This window comes from Jaculus jaculus, chromosome 22 (genome assembly GCF_020740685.1).
Source record: "Jaculus jaculus isolate mJacJac1 chromosome 22, mJacJac1.mat.Y.cur, whole genome shotgun sequence".
Classification (NCBI taxonomy): Eukaryota; Metazoa; Chordata; class Mammalia; order Rodentia; family Dipodidae; genus Jaculus; species Jaculus jaculus.
The window spans coordinates 5,183,112-5,202,958 of record NC_059123.1 but is presented as its reverse complement, the minus strand read 5'-3'; the positions used below and the strand labels follow the sequence as shown (position 1 = coordinate 5,202,958).

At 44.1% G+C, this 19,847-nt stretch overlaps 1 protein-coding gene across 1 annotated transcript in view; it reads right to left on the bottom strand.

Moving 5' to 3' along the window:
• Positions 1–295: 295 nt before the first annotated feature.
• Etnk1 (ethanolamine kinase 1) overlaps positions 296–19,847 on the bottom strand; it is a 37,773-nt gene continuing 18,221 nt past the window's right edge. The window contains exons 4-8 of the mRNA XM_004664424.2: positions 19,485–19,627; positions 11,005–11,088; positions 9,504–9,664; positions 1,278–1,351; positions 296–982 (exon numbers count right to left, since the gene is read on the bottom strand). Coding sequence (XP_004664481.1) covers positions 910–982; positions 1,278–1,351; positions 9,504–9,664; positions 11,005–11,088; positions 19,485–19,627 — 535 coding nt within the window. The 3' untranslated portion in view covers positions 296–909. The remainder of the gene's footprint in view (positions 983–1,277; positions 1,352–9,503; positions 9,665–11,004; positions 11,089–19,484; positions 19,628–19,847) is intronic.

Sequence of the window (19,847 nt, the reverse complement as noted above, 5' to 3'; positions counted from 1 at the left end):
AATGAGTATGCGAAACAAAGGTTCTTACTTCCAAGTGTGGCGAACCTGCATATGTATTTCACATATCAACACTACTGGCTATTACTTAATAAACAGCAGAGAGCATCTCAAGTAAAATAAGATTTTTGGTTAGAAACAATTTGATAAGGTAAAATCCTAAAAACCTGAACTAGTACCTTAAATGATCATACTCAGCATTTGGAAACATTACTTCTTACAGATTTGGTTAACAAGTCTTGGTATTTCTTCCAGGATTATATAGTAAATACACTTATATTGCCAGGCTACATAAAAAGACAATTCAATCCTAACTTTTATTTCCCCACAAAGAAATTATTTCCAATAACCAATTCAAAAACTGAACCAGCAGCAGACAGGGAATGATGCCTTTCTCCCTCCCCGGCATATTTTATGGGAATATCATAAGCTACCCACAGGAGTCAGTAACTGACATTCCAAGAGTAAATGATGCATTTTACTTACAGTGAATCAGGTTTAACACTGAACAACTAGAATGTTTTTCTAAATTAACCTTATTAACAAAACCTAAAATAATTCTCTACAACATTCTCCTTGCACACACTCAACAAACATGAGGCAGACGAGAGCAGTCGGAGTCCTGTCAAATCTGCAATAAATAATCCACACGTAACAGACTCAATGATCAGAGGCTGAAGCTGACGTCTCTACACCTTCTGCGGACTTGGACTTCAAATCCGCCACACCGACAGTAGTACATGTATTTCTTGACATCATTCAATTTAAAAATAGATTGGTTATTTAGAGGCATAATTTGTAAAGCAAGATAAACAAATTAAAGAGTTTGAACAGATATTGACTTTTTGGAATTTCTCAAGGAAAACCATCTGCAAGCATTCCTAGGCCACTTGAGAGTCGGGACGTCGAGCTTTACTCGGGCATTTTTAGCGCAGTGACCTCGGGCTTCATCTTAAAGTACTGCTTGAAACGGACAATGGCATACCTGGGGAGAAGAAAACAGCAGCAGGATGAATCCACACCCACACCCTTCATCCACTTCCCCTGTCCAAGCAGTGTGTTAGGATTCCCAAAGGACGTATGTTTAACTTACTGCACCACCTACTATGGAGAGCACTTAACAGTTTATAGCAGATTTCTTTACAGGCCAATTATTAAATATACACAGCTTTCATAAAATCTGACTGAAAGCAATAACTGCAATATTCCCTGAGAGTTTTAAATGCTAATTCAAACAAAAGTAGAGGTAAACATAATATGTACCGTGAAGATAAACTTACCCAAGGAAATCAAACTCAATAGTGGAGTATTTGGCTTGAATCAAAGCCCAGAGTCCCCAAAAGAAATGAGAAGCCTTAAAAGGAGAGGAAAAAAATAGCAAGAATTAGGAGAATGTTTTCTATTAAGTGTGTATGTATGTGTGTGTATATATGCATATATACATGCAGATATAGATATGTACACGTAACTGCAAAATCTATTATCTTCATCAGCGACGGGCACGGGATAAAGATATGTACACGTAACTGCAAAATCTATGATCTTCATCAGCGACGGGCACGGGATATAGATATGTACACGTAACTGCAAAATCTATTATCTTCATCAGCGACGGGCAGGGGATAAAGATATGTACACGTAACTGCAAAATCTATGATCTTCATCAGCGACGGGCACGGGATATAGATATGTACACGTAACTGCAAAATCTATGATCTTCATCAGCGACGGGCACGGGATATAGATATGTACACGTAACTGCAAAATCTATGATCTTCATCAGCGACGGGCAGGGGATAAAGATATGTACACGTAACTGCAAAATCTATGATCTTCATCAGTGACGGGCAGGGGATATAGATATGTACACGTAACTGCAAAATCTATGATCTTCATCAGCGACGGGCAGGGGATAAAGATATGTACACGTAACTGCAAAATCTATGATCTTCATCAGCGACGGGCACGGGATAAAGATATGTACACGTAACTGCAAAATCTATGATCTTCATCAGCGACGGGCACGGGATATAGATATGTACACGTAACTGCAAAATCTATGATCTTCATCAGCGACGGGCAGGGGACGTGTTGAGCCACAGCCTTCAGCGAGCTACACCTCTCAGTCCCAATGCCTTCTAGTGTCCCAGCAACTGCTCCTGTCCATGCTGGAAGAGGTTACAGCACCAGAATTCCTTGGAAGTTGAGCCCAGTTCCTGATTTGGTTTTCGTGTTTGTTTGTTTGTTTGTTTTCTGGGGAGGGGGTTTGCAAGACAGGATATCACTATGGAGTCTAACCTGGCCTCAACTACTGAGTACAGGAATTACATGCCAGCAACACCAGGTCCAGAAGCCTTTGCTTCTTGACATGAATATATAAGCAAAAATGGGGGCTGGAGAGATGGCTTAGTGGTTAAGGCGCTTGCCTGCAAAGCCTAAGGACTCATGTTCGACTCTCCAGGTCCCAAGTAAGCCAGACGCACAAAGTGACACAAGCGTGCAAGGTCGCACGTGTGCACAAGGGGCACACACGCCTGAAGTCTGACTGCAGAGGCTGAGGCCTGGCACATCAGTTCCCTTTCCCTCTCGCTCCCCTTCCCTCGCTCTCACTTTTGCTAAAGGTCAGTGTGTTGGGCAAGGGTGGGGCAGGGCAGGAGGGGGGGGAGGGGAGGGGAGGGGAGGGGAGGGGAGGGGGGAGAGGAAGTGGGAGGGGAGGGGAGGGGAGGAGAGAAAAGCAAAAATGCAAGCGTAAACCTCAGAAATTATAATCAGATTAAATCGTGCAAAGTGCAGAAGTGACAAACATGGACAATTCCACTTGCTCCATTATGCAGAGCAAACCACATCATCATGAGGACATGTGCCGCTGAGAAATGAGTCCTGGGCCTTCAAGAAGAAAGAACTGTGGTCAACAATTGTAAAATAAATAAACAAACAAATAAGTGTGTGCATGCTTTGCAATCCACTTTTGTTCTGTTTTGTGGCAGTGTCTCACTCTAGCCTAGACTGGCCTGGAATTCACTCTGTAGCCCAAGCAGGCCTTAAACTCACAGCACTCCTCCTACCTCAGCCTCCCAAAAGCTGGGATTAAAGGTGTGCATCACCATACAGCTTGCCATTTTTTGTTTTGTTTGCACATGCAGGTGTACAGAGGCTGTGCAGTGTGCGTACATTTGCACACTCCTGCATGTGTGTGCGTGAGCACGCACTGGGGTGTGCGGTTATCACACGTGTGTATTTCCTTAACATGGGGTTAGTCGCTTTCTATCACTGAGCCCCCAGCATTCGCCAGTCATGTTTCTGGGGACTCACATTTCACACCCAGCTTTTACGAGGGCTCTGGGGAGTCCAACTTGGTGGTCTCTGACCTGAAAGGGCCTCCAGCCCAAGGGGCAATGTCTCTCAGCCTCTAAGACATCTCCCCAACCGAAAACATACTTAAATTCTGATACACTACTTCACAAGAGATACTCTAGGGGGAAAAAGTATTAAAGTTTTTACTTCAACTAAACTCAGTACAGCAAAAACAGAGGCTGAAGAAATGATTCAGCAGTAAAAATGCTAGGCTGCATAGCCGAAGGCCTGGGTTTGATTCCCCAGTACCCAGAAAAAGCCAGATGCATAAAGTGGCACTTGGGAGTTGGCAGTGGCAAGAGGCCCTGGCGTGCGCGCCCGTACTCATTTTCATTCTCATTCACATGCATTCACATTCTCTCATTCTCTGTCTGGCTCTCCTTGCAAATAAACTGTTTTGTTTTACAAAAAGCAGTAAAGGTCTGTAAAGGACAGATTGTTCAACAGTTTCTTTTGTATTTAAAAAGCAGCGGGGCATGGTGTGTGTACAGTCAACTCCTTGCTCCAGCACTGACTCCCTTCCTAACCTGAGCGCGCTGGCCATCTTCACCTTCAGTACTACTTTCAACCTGCAATGGCACGGCTCACTCAGCTCCTATATAGGATTTCATTTTCAAGTTGAAGACAAAAAGGGGGAGCGTTTTCAGCTTGGCTGAGGAATTCCAAACCAAGCCAGGAGGCCTAGGTGTGGAGAAGAGCAATGAGCCACTACTACGGGGCAGGGGGAGACTCTCCAGGCAGGCCAGTGGTCACCCACATGACAAAGGACAGTCAGCGGCCAGCACCAAGGCGGGGACTTTGTTGCACTCAAGTGAGGAAGATGCAGGCTGTGCCATTCAGATTACTAACATGAGCAAACTCACTGAGAGGCCAATGTCGGCGAGCGCGGCATCTCCTCCCAACTAAAGCTGGATGGAGGGCGTCACCATGAGGAGCCTGAGCCCAACAGGGACAAGACGCTGTTTCTCCACAATGCCATCAGTGTCTCCAAGGCCCTCTGACAAGGCCCTGGCTGTGCGGGCGCTGAGGCTGGGGGCCTGACAGCACAGCAAGGCGGGCACGGGTTCGTTCTGCGTGATCTGGCGCTGTGGACGCGCAGGCAAGGCATCCTGGGCAGTAGCACCTCCGCCGCCCCAACTGAGGTCAGGCCTGCCGGGGCTGCTCGGGTTAGCACCACTGCTTGCCATCCCAACAACCCGGCAGCCAAGAACCCACCCGCCAGGCTGCCGGGTGCCCCTGTGCACATTCTGCCTCCGACCCTGTGGCATCGGCATGGGCTCTGGGCTCTCATGGGCACACCATCCCCTGGCTCCTTCCACCTCTGCAGCCACTTCTTGAAGCTGCCCCACGTGGGACAGGCTCAGCCATGCATCACCACCCGTGACTCGGGCCTGGGCCTCGAACACGCAAGATCACCAGGGACCGGAAATCCCAGACAAGAAATTCACAATGTGCGCGCTTCCCACCAGGTGTCACGTCCCACGCAGGACTGTCTCACATGTGGCCTTGTGGCTCAGGACAACCCCATGCTGGGCCTCCAGGCTCTGGGAGATGGCCTCACACCAACTACATCCCAGAATACCTTGCCCTGAGCCTCCCCACCCACAAGCGTCACAAGGGCCCTAACTCTGATACGCCATGGGTTATGCAGGTCTCGTGCTAACTCTGATACGCCATGGGTTACGCAGGTCTCGTGCTAACTCTGATACGCCATGGGTTATGCAGGTCTCGTGCTAACTCTGATACGCCATGGGTTATGCAGGTCTCGTGCTAACTCTGATACGCCATGGGTTATGCAGGTCTCCTGCTAACTCTGATACGCCATGGGTTATGCAGGTCTCGTGCTAACTCTGATACGCCATGGGTTACGCAGGTCTCGTGCTAACTCTGATACGCCATGGGTTACGCAGGTCTCGTGCTAACTCTGATACGCCATGGGTTACGCAGGTCTCGTGCTAACTCTGATACGCCATGGGTTACGCAGGTCTCGTGCTAACTCTGATACGCCATGGGTTACGCAGGTCTCGTGCTAACTCTGATACGCCATGGGTTACGCAGGTCTCGTGCTAACTCTGATACGCCATGGGTTACGCAGGTCTCGTGCTAACTCTGATACGCCATGGGTTACGCAGGTCTCGTGCTAACTCTGATACGCCATGGGTTACGCAGGTCTCGTGCTAACTCTGATACGCCATGGGTTACGCAGGTCTCGTGCTAACTCTGATACGCCATGGGTTACGCAGGTCTCGTGCTAACTCTGATACGCCATGGGTTACGCAGGTCTCGTGCTAACTCTAATACGCCATGGGTTACGCAGGTCTCGTGCTAACTCTGATACGCCATGGGTTATGCAGGTCTCGTGCTAACTCTGATACGCCATGGGTTACGCAGGTCTCGTGCTAACTCTGATATGCCATGGGTTATGCAGGTCTCATGCCTCCACATGGCACTGTGGGCCCCTCAGATGATGCCCTCACAGACACCCTGGCCCCTTTACAACCCTCCCTGCGGATGCCAGCAGGAGCCCTCTCCGGCCCTCTGGCCCACTTCAGGGCCTTGTCCCTTAGTTGGTCAGCTGACAGCTTTCCTTCCTCTTAGATCCTCCATTTCTTGGACCAAGCAGAGTGGCTGGCTCCCTCCCATCTCCTGCTTGTTAATGTTGGTATTAGGTGTTTTGCAAGTACACTGAGAAAATAAAACTAGACTCCTTGTTTATAAACAACAATAAAAACTTTCAACGTAAAGGTATTTATTTTCTTTGCTTTTTTCTATTTCTAAAAATATCACTAAGAGGATATACTAAATAATAAGCGACACGTTAACTGCTAATAACTAACATCGCACACACACAACATAATGGTTTTTACAAAGATGGTCTTGGATGCAGCTCTGAGCAGCTGAATTCCCTTCTCCATACCTTTGTCTCCTCACCTGAAAAGCACAGGCAGAACTAGAACCCGACCTGGCATGCAGCAAATGTTCAACAGAATGCTCACGACTGTCAGGGTTTCAAAAGTGGGCTTCTTCCTACCTCAGAAGTATCTCGTGTATTGAGAAGCCTCTCTTTTCAGATGATGGTGGCCACTACGGTGACTCAAAACTTAAAGTGGACAAAAGAGGTGACAGTAGAAGGGTCAGCACTAAATGATCTCCACCACACCCATCAAGGCTCAGGACCACTGGGAAAAGGTGGCACAAAGAATGCAGGTGCCACAGAAGGGAGGCGCTTTGGAATGCTTTCTCCCAGGGTGGCTGTTGCATTCCTGATCTCACAGAGGCTGTCACCACCTACACAAGACCTGTATAGCATTAGTCTATCAACGCGCTCTCGTGAAGGATGGAGGAGGACAAAGAAAATAAGAACAAAAGGACAGAGAGGAAGAGCTGGAGAGAGTGAGTAGCAAGAGAGTGCAAACAGGGCAGCAGAGGAAGGGTGGGAGGAGACTATGCACATTTTTAATAAAGTTTTTTTAATTTTTTGTTCATTTTTTATTTATTTATTTGAGTGTGACAGAGAGAAAGAGAGAGAATGGGTGCGCCAGGGCTTCCAGCCACTGCGAACGAACTCCAGACACGTGCGCCCCCTTGTGCATCTGGCTAACGTGGGTCCTGGGGAACCGAGCCTCGAACCAGGGTCCTTAGGCTTCATAGGCAAGCGCTTAACCGCTAAGTCATCTCTTCAACCCTAATAAAGTTTTTTAAATAATAAGTTTTAAAAATCCATTCATGTAGGAACTTAACAAAAAGGGGGGGGAAGGTCCTTATGTATCAATATAACATTTCTCAAAAAGAGCCAATAATTCAATAGGTGCTGGGATTCCAAGTTGAAATTTTAACCCATTCCACACTTATGTAGCTGGCACAGTGCTAATTCCCAACAACAGACATTTTATTCATCTCAAACATGCTGTCTTCATACATTCTCTGCTGTGCTGTTCTTTTCTTAAAAAACTAACATGTTGGCTGTAGTTTTCTCTGCTACCTCTGCATGCAGTGCAGGCAAAATTCTTTTCCAATTCCTCTCTGTCTTCTCTTTAGATAGGGCAAGCCCAAGTACTTTCTTTAAGCTCCTGCTACTTGAACTTTTCATTTATAACCTTGAAAATAAACAGATGTGCTTTCTCAAAAAACACCTCTCTGGCTAAATGATTCTCTGCCTGGAGTTTCCACCTTGCAAGGCAGCTCAAAGACAATGTTGTTTGTCTTGTTTTCACAAGTTTGTTGTTCTAGTTACCCCCTCACTGCTGGAATAAAGCAGCTGATGAAAGGGAAGTTATTGCTTTGACTTATAGTCTTGGGGAAGCATCATGGTGGCGGGGGAAACATGGCATGAGCAGAGGGTGGGATTCACTTCTGCCACCCCAGGTGGAAAAGTGGAGCAGGAGAGTACGCAAACAAACACAGACAAAGTGAGGTTAGTGGACCCCGAGGTCCACCACCAGCAACACCTTCTGAAGCGAGACTCCACCACCCAAACTGCCACCAGCATTCCAAGAGCATGAGTTTATGGGGCACACCTGATCCAAACCACCACATCTGACAAACAGGGTCAATAGTATTTTGGCAAAAGAGGAATTAGACCAAATACAGAACTGGAAGTTCATATCAGAATCTCACAATATAATAAATTTACTATACATGATTTAAAATGATATGAAAATTCAGCAAACACACTAAAGGAGGAATAGTATTAAAATTATTTTGAAGTTTTATGCCTTCACCAGTTTCTGTTTTATGTTCTTATCAGATCCTGTACTAAATGAATGACATTTTACAACTGCATTTGTTAGTCAGGCTTGGTCCCACCAGGAGGTAATTGAGGGAGGAAGAACTAGGGATCAAGACCAGCCTAGGCTACACAGCGAGATGTTGCCTTAAAATACGAAAGCACACATATGCCAAATGAAAGCATCTAGCTGATGGATGACCCAGGAAGGGTGTTTGGTCTGTACTGGTGTAGTCTGTCTTGTGTTGGTTTTGTGAGACAGTCTCATGTGGTGCAGGCTGGCCTTGTGCTTCTTGACCCTCTGCCCTCGAGAGCTGGGATCACAGGCTGGGTGCCTGTGGGAAGTGTGTCTACTCTAAAGCACACGGAGGAACGCACGCGTGGCCCACCACTACAACATATTCATAATGCCGTAGAACAAATTTTCTCCGTGTCAGCTTCACACCATTATGTCAATAATTATAAAGCAGTGGCTACAGTTAACTTTGACATGGTATTTAATAGCATCATAACATCCCAGCCACAGGCTATGCTAACACACTGATTATTCCCAGAACAATATTTTATCAAGATACTATTGAGATTAAGCATAGCGTGGAAATTTTCATCAAATTTTGGGTTTTTTAAGTATTTTATTTGCTTGCAAGCAGAGAGAGATAGAGAAACAGAAAGAGGAAGACAGAGGAAGAGAACGGGTGCACTAGGGCCTCCAGCCACTGCAAACCAACTCCAGGTGCATGCGCCACTGTCAGCCTCTATGTGGCTTTACACGGGTACTAAGGAAATGAACCGGGGTTGGTAGGCTTTACAAGCAAACGCCTTAACTGCCGAGCCAACTCTCCAGCTCTTGATTATGTTTTTTATGTCACAAAGAGAATAGTCATTTTAAAACCTTCTCTAAGGAAAATACTTAGTAGCAGAGGCCAGTAAGTTAAAAAGGAGACATACAGGGAAGAGAAAAGAAGGGAGGAGGGTACTGAATAGGTTGATATTGTGTATATGTAAGTACAATGATTGAGATGGAGAGGTAATATGATGGAGAATTGAATTTCAAAGGGGAAAGTGTGGGGGGGGGAGGGAATTACCATGGGGTATTTTTTTTAAATCATGGAAAATGCTAATAAAAATTTTAAAAATAAAATAAAATAAATAAATAAATAAAAAACCTTCTCTACACATTAACCCATCCACAAAAAAAAAAAAAAAAAAACACTTTATCCACCATATCACGCGCTGGTCTAAGAGCTGGAGAGAACAGAAGTGAGAAAGTTAAAAAATCTGTCCTCAAAATCAATGTGTTGAGAGTGAGGTTTAAGGACTGGCTTCATTATTCAGAATGAGAATTTATAGCACTGAAAACAGGAGACTGTTTTACACGATGATGAAAACTGACAATCTTTCATTAGCGGACGGCAGTTAAACTCACCAATGCAAACTGATTCACTTGAATGAAGAGTGTCTCTACTTCCCTGTCAGCGACCCCGGGGCCGAGGCCCTTGCACTCCTTGTAGGCTTCAAGGTAGGCGCGCAGCCACTGCCACTGCAGCGCCCTGTCTGGGTAGAGACGGTAGTCTACATCGCTCACACCTGGAGGAGGGAGCACAGACGCAAGGTGAAAACGCTTTGCACACACCCTAACAGCTCCCATCACCAATTCGTCCCTTCCGGCCTGCACCAGCGGATTATCACTGGAGTACTGCGCCTGTCGTTTCAAGCCTCGGCTTAACCCCTAGGGCACGCCCACGCCCACGCCCCGGCCGCGTCAGTTATCTCGGCTTCCGTTTCTCCGTCAGGGTGAGGCTGTAACTGAAACAGGCACCACTGCGTGCGTCCAGCTTTGCGGGTACCCTTAGCTGCATCTAAGCCCCCCAAGATACTTCTGGTCGCACTAGTAACTGCAGCACTACCTCAAACTGTGGCTGCGAAAGATTCTGCCCACAGCTGGTAATAAGAAATATTTTTATTACTGAAACCTTACACACATACTTAACTATTACCAAGTTTTAGAAAACAGTATTTACTCTATATCATCCACTATTTTGTATTTCTTTTTTTAAACATTTAATTTATTTGAGAGAGAAAAAGAACAGGTGGGTAGAGATGGAAAAAGAGGCAGGCAGAGAAAGTGAGTAGGGGCGAACGAGAGCCTCCGGCCCCTTAAATGGACTCCAGGCACGTGCGCCACGTTGTGACCTGGCTTTAAGGAGGTTCTGGGAAACTGACCTCAGGATGGCAGCCTTTGCAAGCAAGCGCGCACCCTTAATGGCTGTTCTATCTCTTCAGTCCCGTTTTTTTATATCTAGTCTTTTTCATTCTTTGCTTAAAGAAGAGAAGAGAAGAAAAAAGACAGCCAAGTGTAGTGGCATATGCCTTTAGTGCCAGCGCTCAGGAGACAGAGGCAGGAGGATTGCATTGAGTTCGAGAACACCCTGAGACACATAGTGAATTCCAGGTGAGACTGGGCTAGAGTGAGACCCTACTTTAAGGGAAGAGGGGAGTCTTTTGAGCTTTTTCTTACAAAGCACTTCCCGAGTCACATTATGTTTAGCTCTGGTTTGTTGGTGGAGGGAACCCAGGACCTTGCACTTGCCCCTCTACCACGGAGCTGCAACCCAGCCCTCAAAGGCCTGCGCAGGCTGGAAGTGGAGCCGTCTGCGTGTCGTGCGGCAGTCTGTGCCGCCCGCAGCAAGCGACCTCCCTGTGCGCGCACTGGCGAGCAGCGGGCAGCACAGGCACTGGTGACGCCGCGCCATGCCCTCGACGTGCCCCATGCCCTCGCAGTCAGGAGGCAGAATCATGGTTTTCCCGTTCCTGACACAGAAGCAGGAGACAAAACAGAGACTGCTGCTGCCCCACTCCCAGCGGGCGTGCTTTAAAAAAGAACGTACCCTCAAAGCGCCACTCAAAGGCCAGGCCCTGGACTTTACCTGCAAATTCATTGAAATGATTTCCAATATCGTATGCCAGGTAGTTGTATCCGGAATACTCATAATCAATGAACTGTACATCACCTATGTGAGACACAAAGACCAAGACAGTAAGGAATCACACACGACACGAGACGCCCCATGCTATTTGCATCACATGGCTCCCAGACCGTGTCTCAGTGACGTGCTTGGTTACAGGCACTTCGAGACCGTGCAGAGACGGCTGTGCATTTTATGGCAATGAGCTCTACAAAATCCAAATTCCCTCTACATCAACAGCTGTTCATGAACACAACGTCCACGTTATTAAAAGAAAATGAAAATACAATCATTGTCCATATTCTAAGAAAAGCAAGATATATTTTCACCACATGGGGGCATTAGCAACTTAAAGATTCAAGTGTAATTAGAAAAACTATCACTGCATATTGTTACTAACCTATGCCATCTTAGCAAAAACTTAATCTGTGATGCTCTAGCACTCAGCCAGCAAGGTTACCTCCATTATGGAGCTGAGCTCTGTTCCTCTTGCAGTACAACATACGCCTGTACCACTAACACCTGCTGACCAGTGTTGTCATCAATGCTTTACAAGCCAGCTTTCACCACCATCTTGTATTTATCTGGAATACTGGATAACTGAGTTTTCCATATCTTAGAGGCACTAAAGCATTTTAATTTAATTTTGATTTTATTCATTTATTTGTGTGTGTGCAGTGTGGGTGCACCAGGGTCTCTTGCTGCTGCACACAAAAGCCAAATATTTGCATCAATTTTGGTATCCAGCTTACTTGGGTAGCTTAGGAATTGAACCTAGACTAGGGCCTTTAATTCTGACCCATCCTCCCAGCCTTAGTAATTTCATTTTTATACAAGCAAAACCAGTTTCATTTGAGCAGATTTTTAAATATGTGTCTATGCATGTGTGAGCACACAGAGGGAAAGGACGACGTGAGGTATCACCTTCAGAAAAGCCGTCGTCCGCCGGCCGTGGAGCAAGAACCGCTCGTTGGCCTGGGCGTCCCTAGTACGCTGTGCTAGACTAGCTGCTCAGCGAGCCCCAGGACGCCTCCTGTCTCACCTCCCCAGTGCCGGGGCAAAAGACAGACAAGGATGTGCCAGCATGCCACACGGGGCCTGGGGATCAAACTCAGGTTCTCATGCAGTGTACAAACTAATACATCTCCCCAGCGCTTAGTTTCTTTCTAGTGTTCACAAATTTGAGTAAATTTTACATGAGCTAAATAAAGATTCCCATTCTCAATTTTGCCACATATATTACATACTGTTGTGACTTCCCAAAGATAATCATGTTCTCCATTTGCAAGTATAATAAATATTCCTACTTAGAGCTTTTGCTTTCTCGAGTACTTATTATGAAGGGATTAAATGGAAATCATCCAGCTGTATATAGACAATAGAAGCAAAAATTAAGAGAAATGTTTGAAAAAAAAAAAACCCTACCAGTGTGAGTCAGTGTCTACACCAAGGATAGATATTTGAAAACAATTACGTTCACATGAGTCAGTATTGACACCAAGACTACAAGCCTTGGAGCTGAAATGGACACACGAGCAGAGATGCTGTAAGAAGACTTTCTCAGCTGCTCAGACTAAGAAAATGTCTACCACTACACAGTTATCCTCTCTTGTAAACCAAGAACCTAAGGCAACAAAGCACCCATCTATACACACTGGCATTTCCTAAAAAAAAACCACGCTGGACTACAATGTTTTGGATTTCCCCCCCAATTTGTGTATGTGCGCACTCACGCACGCATGCCTATGCTTAGGCATTCTAGGTCTCTTCTGCTGCAAACAAATGCCAGATGCTTGCACCACTTTTGGTGGCTTTGCATGAGTGGTTGGAGGATTGAACCGGGGCCTTCCGGCTTTGAAACCAAGTGCCTTTACCCACTGAGCCATCTCTCCAAGCCCCTATAATGTCTTAATAGAGATTTGTAGTTAATCTACTAAGTATATTGATCACATTCACACATTAAAAAAAATAGAAATTTAACACACACACACCAAAAAACTCAAGGCGATGGAGGGTTTTATATAAGTATATAAAATATTTTTAAGGGCTGGAGAGGTGGCTCAGTGGCTAGTGGTGCTTGCTTGCAAAGCGTGATGGCCCAGGTCCAATTCCCCAATAACCACAGAAAGCCAGATGCAAAAAGTGGAGCATGCAGTGGCTGGAGGCCCTAGTACACCCATGCTCTTCTTGTCTCTGTCTCTGTCTCTGTCTCTATCTGGCCGGCAGGCCTCCCTCCCTCCCTCCCTCACTCCCTTCCTCCCTCCCTCCCTCCCCCCCATCTGTCTCTCATAAATAGATATAGATGACTATTTTTACAGGTTTGTATTAATACGATTCTAGGAAGTATAAAAATAGTGAGGGCTTGCAGCCAGGCACAGTGGTTGAGCACTTGTCTGGCACAGAGAGTCTTCCGCGTTGACCCTAAGCATGGGGGAGATATGTGTTGCAGTAAGTGAGAAGGAATTAAGTATATCCAAGTTTTCAAAGCTGGGTGAATACATAACATATGTAATATGTATTCTATATAACAAATGTTACAATTCTGAAGTGTATGTGAGAATAAATGACCACTGAAATTCAGCCCCAAGCATCATACATCTTATTCCTAGAAAACTATCCCCAAAACTTACAGTTAATGGAAACACTAGTTTCCTGAAGAGCAGAATGGGAAGTTCTGTCATTTCTTTTCTAGGAATCACAGGAATAAGAGACTCAAAATGACCATCATAATAAAAATCAAATCAAATAAAGCCACAAAAAACACTCATTTTCAAAACTAGCTGCAAATTTTTTAAATCTTATTTTAAAAAGGTATGCCTATAGGGGGGAAATGTGTATATGGGGGAAAAAAATAAATAGAAATAAGCCAAAACAAGGTTTAAGCTGGCTTTCATACAGGTGAAAGACACATGACTTTCCCTTTAATTTTTCTAATTTTTTAAAGTTGCTTTTTCTTAAAAGAAAAACGTCATTTTTCAAAGGAATTCTCTCTAGAAACTGTTAGTAAGGCTCAACATAGTGATTGAAAAGATACCTGCCCATGCACCTTCAGAAAACAGGATCCGAGTTTTATCAAGATCACAACCAAGCCAAGCAAACGGTGGGAACAGGTCATTTTGTCCCAGCCGCTGTTGACCACCGTAAGCCTTAAACCCGAGTGCTTGTAGAGCTCCTGTCAACTGCTACATGCCAGAAAACACACAGCCCAGTCCTGAAGTTTACTTCTGCCACATAAGCAAAAGCTTCCATTTCAATTTTCAAGATCACACTTAGGATTTGACAAATAACTTAAACAGCAGGTAAAAATAGGCCCCGCTTATAAGCAAAATTTAATTAAACACAGAGCATCTTAACAAAAGTTAAAATCTGTTTTAGTATGAAAATTTAGCTATGACTTTTTGTATTAGCATTATGACTAGCCTTTATTTTTAAACGCTACGTTGCATTTTAAATAATGAAATTTAAACATAAGAAAATGAAGCTAACAAGATGCAGACGAGGCTGTTACCAGGCTCCACGCATGTGAACAAGTGACGCGACAAACCTCCAGTCAGTGCGTTTAAGAAGCACGGGTGCGCCGCCACATGGCAGCAGCAATGGCAAACCTAATCTGTAGCAGATGAAGAGAATTGGGCAAACTCACATTGTACAAGACACAAAACGTTAAAGGAAAGAAATTAAAAAAAAACTGCATTAACTACTCTTTTTCAAATTTTTAAAAAGTGGAACTCAACCTTAAATTTAAGATTCTGCAACAAAGTTAAATCACAGAGGCCAATTATGTTATTGAGGGCACCAGAAAAATCAAATTACAGGGCTGGAAAATGTTTTCCTATCCATAGAAATCATGTTTTACTTTTTAAGCCTGTATATTTAATGTTTGATTTCTAAAATTTCCTATTACATGATGTTCAAATCACTACTAACAAAATTAACTTTAATTCTTTAACATATGCTTTTGAAAAAAAGAATTTTAAGACATGAATTTTTAATTGAAGTTTCAAGGGTAGAATGAGGATGAGAATACTCCCAAAAATTTTATACATTTTTGTGTATATTTATTTTCCAAGGGAGGAATTCTCTTATTTTCCAGACTCTTAAGCTATCCTTGACTTCTAAAAAGTAAAGGACCAGCCCAAGGACTAGCAGATTGTTGCCTGTCTTTGAATGATTACTTCAGTGACAGACACTGAGTAAAGCCCAGGATTAATGGATTCTAATTTTCAAAAGTCCTATTTTTTTTACTGCATTTCTTGCATGCCTTCATCAATGTAGACAAGAGTCCACACTGAGATGAGCTGTTCAAATCTCAGTACACAACAATAGTCTTTTTGTTGTTGAAAAATACTTTAAAACCACAGGAGTGTTACCTAATTATCACATGACATATTGTCTGGATTTCTTTATTCTCTTAAGGCTAGACATAAACATGAAAAATGAAATCAGGGATGCTCTGCTAGGTTACACACACGAGAGAGAGAGAGAGAGAGAGAGAGAGAGAGAGAGAGAGAGGGAGGGAGGGAGGGAGGGAGGGAGGGAGGGAGGGAGTGAGTGTGTGTGTGTGTGTGTGTGTGTGTGAGGCAGAAAGCACCGCCCTCACAGTGGCGGGTGCAGAAGCCGTCCACCCCGCACAGAGAAGGATGGGTGCAGAGTTCTTCCTGGGAGTCCTGCCCTCCGCTCCTCACTGCGGCTACGACCTTCTCCACCCGCAGCCTTCGTCCGCACCTAGCTGCTGAGAGGTCTGGCCCGCTGCCGCTTTAACCTTCCTCTTCCTTTAGAGTTCAGACTTTGGAGTTACTCTTTGCTGCTTTCTGACAGAGTACAGGGTCTAGCTACACATCCCTGGCTGGACTCAAACTTACGGCAATTCTCCTGCCTTAGTGCTGGGATTACAATTTGAGCCACGATGCCCAGTTATAATTTGTGTGTGATGGCCTGGTTTAGGACATTTTTACTTCAGCAGAAATCAACTTGAGGTTAAGATTACTCATCATGAGAAGATAAGGAACTTTCTGTGATAAAAGTCAGTATCTCTGAGTGTTTGTGTTACAAGGGTACAAACATGTCAAAATTCACTGAATGGTATGTTTAAAACTTTTATCATTTTGTTAAAAAATGAGAAAGGTTTTCACTGTAGACTGGCCTTGAACTCCTGGGTTCCTGAAAACCGTCTACCTTAGTCTCCCCAAGGAGCTCTGGGATCACACGTGCACACCAGCACACACAGCTCAGCACACTTAAGACCACAGCGATCCTGAGCTCCAGCTGAGGATACACAAGCTGCCCAGTGGAGGTCATTGGTGAACACAGCTCGCTCTGAATACCTGTCAAAGAACATCGGAGGGACTGGTGAAGGCCTGTGCTTGCTGTGGTGCCTGAGTCCCTGTAACAGCTGCATGACGAGAGAGAGACATCGCGCAGTGTGTGCAAGGCCAGTGCGCTCAGACGCAGCCGGGCCGCCACGTCTGCACATCAGTGTCCAGAGCACAGTCACCACCTTTCACTTTTTGACAATAAGTCACTGTATAAGATGTGTGCTATAAACACAACAACCAGACTATGGCATGTTCAATAGTTACTATGCTTTTTAAAATGCAGACTTCAGAATGATCCTGTTCTAGTTTATGAAGTTTGCCACAAACTCGCACTTCTGAGAGATTAAAAACATGAAACATGCAACAAATACTAAGCATGACAATGTCAAGGTCAGTCCCATTATTTTTACTTTGTTTCTCATAAGATGAATACAAAATAGTGAGGCCCAGAGTTAGGTCACAAGACTGACTTAAGGCAGGACAACGAATCAGACATGTCGGAGACTAGAACACAAAACTCAGTTCATCGTCAGGCGTGGTGGCGCACGCCTTTCATCCCAGCACTCGGGACGCAGAGGTAGGATCGCCATGAGTTCGAGGGCACCCTGTAACTACATAGTGAATTCCAGGCCAGTCTGAGCTACAGTAAGACCCTACCTTGGGAAAAATAAATAAAATAAAAAACCTCAATTCGCTATTCTATGTGACAATTACCTCAACTCCAAAGAAGTCAATCTGGCTTCCGCCCCCGCAGCGGCAGCACTGTGGACCACACTGTCCTCTGAGGTCACACCAACCAGGGCAAATGCAACACTGCAGCCCCAAATATGAAGTCTTTGGTGCACTGAGCTTATTCAACTTTTGAAATATGAGTCATGGCGTCTTCTACTTAAAATGAAAGACTGAACAGGTCAGGGGGTTATGCCACCCCAAAGCTATCAGGTCCCAATAGGAAACCTAATGGCAAAGAATAGGTTCCCTACTCTTCTCTCCAGATGTTCTTGAGTTTTAAATTTTTATCTGAAAAGTATATCCCTATTTTCTTAATGCTTGCTTATCAGTCAATTATACCACAATCACTATATTTCAAAGGGATTCCACAAGGTCTATATTAGCTTTCCTAATAAGACACTAAAAACTAGCAATCAGTAAGGGGACAACACACATACACACAACTACAGGAAAAACAAACAGCACAATGCACCTGTACAGAGAAAGGAGCAACACTAAATACGTATACACACAGAGACACCTTGCGTATACATTTGGTATACAGCACAATAGTTAAATTTGAGGGGTTGTAGATGTTCTTTTGTGAATGGGGGAGAAAGTATGATTTGGGTATTCTTCTCTGAGCAATAGGCAAAAGGGTGGACAACCTTGACCTCTACGGCCAAATTAAAGCCTAAATGTTTAATTTTAATATGCAGGCACTTTTCATGCAGCTGATCGATGATTTAATTGTTTAAATAAAAAGTGGAAACAGCTATGAGAAAGTAATGTGATTTTTTTGGTCCCTTGTTTTTGGTTTTATGAATAAATTTATTCTATGAAATGAATGTGCAAAAGAAACAAAATAAAAATGACAAATCAAAATTATATTTCAAAGGAAGTAAGAAACTCCCTTTAATTTGCAGTTAAAAATAAAGCTGAGTGTCCACTTCAAATGTCAGATGAAGCCCCTCACTGGATTCCGTCACATCAAACGTGTTATCTATCAGGTCTGTGCTGAACCTAAAAGCTAACACCTTGCTTTAGGCATGGCTGATGCTTCTGTAAAACAAATGGCATTGAGATTTGGTTACTAAAATTCAGAGCACATATAATAATCATATTTAATAATGGATAATAATTAATTGAAGGAAACTGTCAAAGACAATGTTTTAGAGTATACCTAAGATTTAAAATATTTAAAGAAATGTTGACATATAAAAAAAATCTCAACAAGGTTCAAAATAAAGACATTGGCTCAGCACTTTGTCAAATCTCTCTCTAATCCACATTATAATATCAAATATAAAAGATACTCTGACATGGTATTTGTGACTTAAGTCCACTGTCCTTGACAGTGATCCTTTAGCAGGACTCTGAGTTCAAGTTAATGGTCAGCAAGCCTGTGTTAGAACCGCCCAGTGCACAACTCAACAAGGGTCACAGCTAGTGCATTAGTAATTAGGACATGCTAGTCACAACACCGTAGGGTCACAGCTGGGACATTTAGTGTAAGTGTGACCATGTTATGACAGAGACGTGCCTGTAGTGTATTTGCAAAGGCACATTTTTAATCCAAAATCTGGTCTTCCAGCTACAGTGACTCTTCAAAAGCAGGCTTCCCTTGAGAAGCAACAGCTTCACAGTTTCAAGCATACTTTTCAAATGCCAATCCTTTAACCTTCTATTGATAAATGCCAACTTCCTATCTGAATGTAACCAAACCTCAAGCCACTTTGCCTATTGATATAATACAACCAAGTCATGCTTAGAAAGGAACAGAGAATTTGTACAGTAAGATATAAACAGTCACAAAAATTATACCAGAAAGTATCAACTTCTACCTCAAAAAATTATAAAACTATTTAAGAAGGCTTTTAAAAATATTACTTTGTTAGATATAAATTTGAACCAAACAATAATCATCTAACTCTGTGTTTCTCCCTAACATCCCAATATCTAACAATTTAACATAATAAACAGGTAATGAGGAATCTGGAGACACATTTATTTTTAATACTGTTAACTTTCACAACTTTGAGAAAACTTACACTGAAATAAAGCAGTGCAATGTCAATGTGTTGAGTTCCCCAAATTCCCATTACAAGCATGTACTTTCATATTGTGCTCAACCAGAAAGGCTTGATGACATATACAAACTCAGCTTTTCATTCTATGCTTAAAAGTCCAACAAGAGCCACAAGCTGTTTCTATCAACCCAGTTCCTAAAAACTCAATTTAACCCCAGATATAGTGTCCATTCCCAATTATCAGTTATCATGACACCACAGCACAGCCTGAGGAGAACGTCTGCAGAGTTTCAGCCCTCCCGTCTCAGTCACACTTATCTTGGTGAGTGCACAGATCAGAGCGCATGGGGAGTAAAGCAGCGCCCTCCGTGAGGCTGAGGCCTACCGTGCTTCTGGTTGTAGATGATGTTCTTGCACAGCAGGTCGTTGTGGCACAGCACCACAGGCGAGCCCAGGCTGGACAGCGCCGCCTTCATCCACCTCATCTCTTCCCGCAGCACCCGGGGGCCCGGGACCTCGCTCAGGAACCTGGGGGTGAAGCAGGGAAACCAGGGTCTTCATGACATTATTTCAACATCAGCTTTGCAGTAAAATCAACTCTAAATCATTTCCTTGTAGTTATACCTACTCCAAATTTAAGCAATAAACCAATGCATCCCAAAAATTGAGATGAGGAAAGCCCTTGTGTTAACTTACGCATCATCAAGAGAAGGCGAGGAGCGGTTGAGAGCGCGGGTGGGAAACGGCA